The sequence below is a fragment of the Cyprinodon variegatus genome, unplaced genomic scaffold (genome assembly GCF_000732505.1).
Source record: "Cyprinodon variegatus isolate N-32 unplaced genomic scaffold, C_variegatus-1.0 Scaffold253, whole genome shotgun sequence".
NCBI classification, from domain to species: Eukaryota; Metazoa; Chordata; class Actinopteri; order Cyprinodontiformes; family Cyprinodontidae; genus Cyprinodon; species Cyprinodon variegatus.
In genome coordinates, this window is record NW_015150706.1 from 238,194 (window position 1) to 245,808 (window position 7,615).

At 38.1% G+C, this 7,615-nt stretch overlaps 1 protein-coding gene across 1 annotated transcript; it reads left to right on the forward strand.

Moving 5' to 3' along the window:
- The first annotated feature begins 496 nt into the window (after nucleotides 1–496).
- lrrc30 (leucine rich repeat containing 30) lies at nucleotides 497–1,622 on the forward strand. Its single transcript, XM_015382211.1, has one exon. The coding sequence runs from the start codon at nucleotides 723–725 to the stop codon at nucleotides 1,620–1,622; it is 900 nt and encodes a 299-aa protein (XP_015237697.1). The 5' UTR covers nucleotides 497–722.
- Nucleotides 1,623–7,615: the final 5,993 nt, after the last annotated feature.

Here is a 7,615-nt window from a genome sequence, read left to right on the forward strand (position 1 = left end):
CACATACATAGAGTTGTATATAAAAATATCCAGACATAAATCTGGATTTTGTAAATAAAAATTTGAATCATCATTATAATCATTATAATGACCCATATATTTGGTCATGCCAAAAAAGAAAAGCTTCACAGCTGCACACTCAGCCTCATTCCATGTTCAATTTAATCTAAAATCTATATAAACCTGATAACTAGGACCTATGTATGTCAATTTTATTTTTAATTTGATAAATTCTTCAAAGTTATATTTACACATTTAAGAAGGGGGAGTAATTGTGGAGGGTTTTGTATTTGGTTATTTCTGTGATCAGTTATAAGATTATTAACTATAGCAGTGACCTGAAATGACTGTGTGTACACTGCCTCCCATTCCTGCCTGTTGGTGGGTGGGGAGCTAAATGCCATGTGTGGACTTGAAAAGTGACAGGGGCAGCTGGGGAATGAAACCCAGTAAGAAAGGATCTGGGACATGCAGATCACAAGTGTCTGTAGTACAGAGTTCAGTCACAGCAGCCTTTGCAAATCAGCTTAGTGAGGAAAAACTCAGCTAGAAATCAATGCGAGTTCTACTGTAAGAGAAACCAGGCAGTACAATCTGCCGCTGACCGCGTTCAAGAAGTCAGGGGCAGCTGTCTTTAGCAGTCCTCTCAATGCTTCTAGAGTTGGTGGCTGAGTTAATTGCGTGCTGTTATTAGTGACAGAAATATTATCACGACAAAGGTGATGGGTGGAAAGCAGTCCCGCAGCCTCTCCAACACAGAGTTGAATGAGGTGAGTGTGGGCCAAAGGAGGAAGGGTACAATTAGAGATGAGCAGACCAGCCTGTCCTGGGCAGCAGAGAGGATCCGCAGACAAACCAACGTCCACTTTGGTTTCAACACTCTGTCTTTAGCCATGCGGGGACTGGATGAAACGCCTGCCGAGCTGTGGGAACTCAGAGATCTTCAGAAGCTGAACTTATCCATGAACTGTCTATGCTCCTTGCCTCCCTCTCTGAGTGCTCTGGACAATCTGGTCATTCTCAACTTGTGGGGAAACAACCTGACCAGCCTCCCGCCTGAGATAGGTCTGCTGAAGAAGTTGCGCGTGCTGTTCGCGTGTCGCAACCGCCTGAGTGAGGTCCCAGAGGAGCTTGGCTCATGCACACAACTGGAAGTGCTAAGTTTAGCCAACAACCAGATCTCCAGTCTTCCCAGCAGCTTGGCAGCCATGCATCATTTGACCAAACTCAACCTCAGTCACAACCGCATTGTCCACATCCCCACTTGCATCTACAGCATGAAAGGACTGGTCTTCCTGCATTTGGCTTGCAACCATCTGGAGACCATCGCTGATCAGATTCAAGACCTGGTTAACCTGAAGATCCTTATCGTGGAGGGAAACAGCATACACACGCTTCCAAAGACTCTGTGTTTTCTGGAGTCATTAGAGCTCCTTAATGTGGACTTTAACGAGCTGCAAAGTGTGCCTGATGAGATGTACCAACTGAGCAGACTCAGGCGGTTGGCCTGCCATCCCCTGGATAAAGGACTTCATATCATTCACAACCCACTCCTCAAACCTATCCATGAGGTACTGCAAGGTGGACTCAGTGCTTTATATAACTACCTTAAGCCTACATAATAAATACATCTATCTATATGTCTGTGTGTGCTGTTTGCTACTTCATTGGCCCCTCGGTAGCTATGCACCATCTAAAAAATGTCAGTCTCAGTTTTTTTAAGCTGGTCTTTCTTCTCTAATCTAAAAAGTTCTGCAAATATACTTTTATAGGTGGTCTCTATAGTTACATTGACTCCAAATGGGGAAGCTATTAGTTTATTCTGTGTGTATATAAAGCATTAAAATTCTTCTCTAAGTCTTACATTGCTTAAAACTGGCTGTCTTATCAATATGGCATATAAAAGATATTCTGAATAGGCTCTGATAGTTTTAAAGGTCTTCTGACTAGAAAATCTAGTTTTCTCATGCAATGTTGACAACATAGGTTGCTCAACTGGTGTTAAAAACTCTATAAAGTCTACATTTAGAGGCTGATGCTCCTCAGCTGATCCTGGTGTTGCATTGTGGGTCTAACAGTGGTAAGTTTAACCACAGAGCGGCGCTTCCCATTGTATTCAGGTCACAGGGATCAGGTGTGTAAAGTCAGTGGAAAAACATCAGAGCAGGGCAGCGGGTGATGGTTTAAGATCCGTCAACAGATTAAAAAGAGACACCCAGCACACACCAGGGAGTTGATTAAATATTGTTCCATTCATCAGATCAAAGCGGCAGCTCCTCAAAGGATGATCCGTGTTGCACCACCAAGCAACTAAAGAAAAAACGAAGCAGGGAATTATATGAAGGAAATGTTTTCCAAGACACAACAAAGATAAAATGAGGTTCACCTGATGCAACTTTAACCAAATTAATCCACTTTTTTATATTACCTTTAAATCAAGGTTTAAATACAGACTTATAATAGCAGTTAGTTGACCTTTATAGAAGTACATTCAGCACTAAATACCAATTTGATAGATTTTCTGCCAAATGTTAAGTTTTATCAATATAAGAGGTGCAATATTTAGTGAATTATTGAAGTGTGTGGTATTAGCCACCTCATGCGGAAATAAATCTGAGGGTTCCTAATTTACTCTTGTCAGAAAATCGTTTTTTTTTTAGTTTATCTGCATGTAGTTTAATGTTTCACAACCTATTTGTGGGCAAATGTTGCCAAAATTGTTATAAATTTCACCACATAACCTAAAAAAATATAATCAGCCAATTATTCAACAATTACAAATCAACAAAAATTTTCTGAACTACAAGTGTGTTTCATACTTATCTGCAACAACAGTGTATCACGGTGTAATATAATTTGGATATATAGCCCTTCTTTAGGTCATTTTTAATCTTAAAGGTCAATATTTGGTATCATAAAAATGTTGTTGTTTAATTCAATTTAGGATTGAAGTAATGTGGCTTTGTTATTAAATGTCATATATGTCTATATATTTCAGAAATCCCGCAAAGCAGCTTAGTGTATTTAAAAAGTGCTTCTACTAGTGAAATGGCGGTCAACATTTTGCATCTTTACCAGCTCATCTGTTATTGGGATTAAATAGGCCTTTGTTTCTACAACCAGTCCAAGAACTACATTCCTGTTGCTTTCAGTCGTACCTGAAACAGTCAGACTTCAGCCAAAAATGTGTAAATAATATGAAATTGTGCAAAAATATTGGCTTTTGTAGTTGGGTTTCTAGTCAGACTGAGAAAATGCCTAACAGTTACATCTCCTGGTAAGTTTGTGTTACTGCATCCCTGCGTACCAGCAGCTCTCACTCGTTGACACGCGCGCACACAGTCCATGCATTCATGATAGATGACACCCCTCTGAATAAGTCTTTGTCCTACATAGTGATCATGGGATATGCTGTCAAATAAAGCACATATAGAAGTGTTGCATCGTTGTGAGCTGGATGACCTGATTTGGTGCTCTCAAGAGAAACTGGAAAAAGGCAGACAAAACGTGTTTCAGTAAGTTGAAATATATGAATATGAATATTGAAAGGGATTCCTCCTTTCCATATATTACCACGCATATTTTGTGTACAAGTATATTGTAATCTGGAAGTAAGAACCAAATAATCAGTAATTGGAACATTTGTATTTAGAAAATTAGATCAAATCATTGATTTAACTGCCTACATCCTCCCATAAATTCCAGATTTTTATTTTCTTTTTTAACTTTATCATGCTTCAAAAGCATGGATCTCCCTTTAATTTTTGCATGTTCAAGACGATATCCAATGCTATTTTCCCACCTTTTGAATGTACTTAGGCCAAGAGGTTAAGTTTTGGTTTCTTTTGCCCAAATCACTTTTTCCAAATGTTTACGTTCTTCTATCAATTCCATTTTTCTTTGGACAATCTTCATAAAGGCAAAATTTTGAGACTGGACAACAAGTAGTTGTCTTTTCAACAGCATCTCCCACATATGCTATGCAGCTGTGCAGTTCCTCTAGCATTACCATGGAGGTGTCTTGGCCACTTCTCTTATTAATGCTTTCATATTCTGGTCTGTAAGTACAGGTAAATTAGTTTTTTTGGGAAATCAAGGTAGTTAGCAGTTGCCTTCTACCTAAACGCCATTTCACAAAGTCCCAATGAAATATTTATGATAACAAACAGACAAAATAGTGACAATTGTTGTATAATTCTGCACATAAATATGCTGTTGGCATCTCTGCTCGTCTTCATGCTCCTAATCTTAGCAACAACTTGAGAATATTTACTTTTTAGATTAACTCTAATTTCCATGAAATTCTTGGATCGTCATATGAAAGTTTCTCTCTTGTGTGTTTTACCTATTAAGTTAAAAAAAGCATTTGAGCCACCATGATAGAAAAGTTTCATGATCCATCATGGTTTACTAATTTGCCTGAATGTATTAATGTTATTCTGCCTGCCATAGTAAACTGGGATCTACAGTGGGCTCTGTTGGATTAACTAATCCTATAGTTATGTGCTTCACCAATTCCATTAGATTGTCCAGTTGTGAGTACAGGCTAAATCCTGGGCTTTTCATTTAGAGCTATTTTGCATTTTTAATCCAAAGCTTAGAGAGCCAGTGACTGAGGTAGAGCTAATCAATCCCAGTTTGAGTCTATGACAATCAATGCAGTGGGTAATAACAATGAAATCAAACAGAACAACCCCTGCTGTAAGGCAGCCACATGAGGGGAGCCTTAATAAGCTTTTCTTTGGAGTGCAGTTAGATTTCTCTGATTTATTCTGTCACAGAATGAAAGAATGTCTTATTGGCAAAGTATCAGACTCACAGTTATATCAATTTGTCATTTACTTAATCATTTTAATAAACTAATGGAAATTGTCTCTATGTAAATAAAATATCACAGAAAAAAAATATTTGCAGAAGACTAACAGGTTCCTCCACTGTGGATCACTGGGTGTGATGCTCGATTCGAAATCCAAAGTAAATGACCTTGAGACATCCAAAGAAAATATCAGATCAAAGAATGAATGTTATCCTTGTCCTAATTGGATTATTGTATAAATGTTAGGAGATTTCCTGTAGTGCCTAATCGTGTGACTTCATAGACGAGATTTTTATTGGGTGGGGGTGGGGGGTAATTTACATTTAAATGGTAAACTGAAAAAGAATGAATCCAAATCCATGTAGCAGCCAGGAAGGGCTGGATACTGGAAGAAATCAGTGGAATCTTGGAGAAACTGTTGACTATATATATATATATATATATATATATATATATATATATATATATATATTAATTAGGGCCAAAACAAGTAATCGGATTAATCATGATAATCGATTATCAAATAATTGTCAACTAATTTAGTAATCATTAACTGGAGCCTTTAGCCGACAGAGCAACCTCACTTAGAGCAGTAATTATACTAATATTGTAAAAAATATATAAGCATTTTGCATTTAATATAAAAAAATTGTCTATCCAGAACTCCTCAAGTGGAAAAGTTTAATTTTTACCTGGTTTAATTTAGTTTAAAAAGTCTTCTTTTAAGAACCTTTGGCTATCTGATTATTAATTGAAAAAAAAAAAAAATTAACAGGTTAATCAATTTGCAATTGTTAGTTGCAGCCCTAATGCTGATATATCCTGGGAGGGATTTCTAAGGAGAAACAGGTGTATTCATCAACTGATTGAAAACAGGTTTGTGCTACTAGTGGTAGAGTAATGAAGAAGTGTAACATGCTCAAAACTATGAGGTAAGGAGCACGGTTTTAGAGCAAATGGAAGTTTCAGGTCAGTCTAAAAACTATGTTTAGCAGATAAACATTGAAGTTATATCTCTGAAAAACAAGGCCAGCTCTTTCTGGAGCAGTTCTTACCTGAGAGTGACGCAGCTGGGGTGAAAGTCAGGTCCTGAATCTGAGGCCATCCTTTACATACGGGATGCCAATTGACAATTTTTGATGGCAAGTCATGTTTGTCTCTCCTTGCCTTTGTTTAATTTAAACAATATATATATATATATATATTGGAATTTTACTTATTCAGACCAAAGGTCCTATTATTCAGTAAAATAACACTGTAGGTCTATGTGGTAAACCTTTATCAGACCAACCATTTTACAAAAAAAAAAAAAAAAAAAAAAAAACACCTGAATCATATGGCTGAATTCCCCAATCAGCATCTTTTTCAGCTCTGGAAATTCCTTGTAACAAGCCATTTATTTTATTCAGGAGTGTTGAAGGAGGGTTGGAATTTCAATTTGCACGATTATAGCTCATGCAGTTGCTCTCAAGGACTGGACCTGGACAGCCCTGAACTAAACCATCTTTAGATATAAAACCAATGTCTATTCAATGCGCATTTAATGGTGAGGATGGCTGCTATAAAGAATAGGGGTTAAATGCTTCAACCAGAAAATGGGTTCAGTCTTTCTCTAAAGCAAAGAAGTTCAAGTCTGCATTTTTTTTTGATGTGATGGCAGAATGATTCAGGGATAGATAACCCCAATCCAAGGGAGCCAGTGACCTGCAACTTGTGATGTGTGCAAGATCCAACAAACCTGAATCAAATGGCTAAATTACCTCCTCAGTATGCATTTAAGTTGTACAAAGTCCTGGAAAAAAACAGATTATTTATTCACATGTGCAGCTTGGAGCAGTTTCTGCCTGAATGGATTGGGGCATTTTTGTTCAACTACAACCCCTAGCAAAAATTATGGGATCTCCGGCCTAGGGGGATGTTCAGTTGTTAAATTTTTTTTTGAAAAAAGGCAGATCACAGACATGACACAAAACTAAAATAATTTCAATCTGAAAAACTCAGAAGAATTTTATTGATACAATTACTTTAGTCTCTGGCGCTTAGACCTCGGCAGGAAACATTAGCGCTGAATTTTGTTTGATGTGCATTAACAGGAGAAAAGAACAGGAATGTTTCCTCCAGAGCCATAAACTGTTGGTGGAGTGGAGATGGATGAAGTTGGTCAGTCCATAGACTGCTGGTTGTGAAGACGGTATGCTTGAGCTGTATGTAGAGATCAAGCTGACTGCGTGAGCACCACTAGTACCTGGAAGATGGAAGTCCAGCTTGGATAACACAGGTTGAGAGAACCTGTCAATGATGAGCAAGCATGAAGCTACAGTGGAGAGGAAAAACTCCCCATTGGGAAAAAACCTCTGGCAGAACCAGGCTCAACATGGCGGTCGTCTGCCAGACTGGTTGAGATGAGACAGGGAATGCAGTAACAGTCCAGGAGAAATTACACTCTGATGAAGCATAGCCCAACCACTGCCTGCACTTTGAGTAGCAGACGGAGCTGTGGAATGGAGACCTTTTAAGATGAACACTGGATGCTGATGGCTTTTGTGGAGGTGTGGTTCAAAGCTATGAGCTTGTGTCAGAGGCGGATGAGGATAAGTAATCAGTTTATTTACTTTAACTTCTGGCAAGGCTCTATTTAAAATGGCAGCAAAAAAATAAAATAAAAAATCTGATAGTCAGTAACAGCAGAAGGGAATAATTATGGCATTACCCCATACATTTCCATCCTCAAAACTAAAACCTGCATCAAATTAGACCTCCTCGTTAGTCTGCATCTAAAAAAGATAATCACACCTTGGA

Excerpts from the sequence above, each read along its gene's own strand:
- lrrc30 (XM_015382211.1), top strand. The coding sequence starts at position 723 with ATGGGTGGAAAGCAGTCCCGCAGCCTCTCCAACACAGAGTTGAATGAG.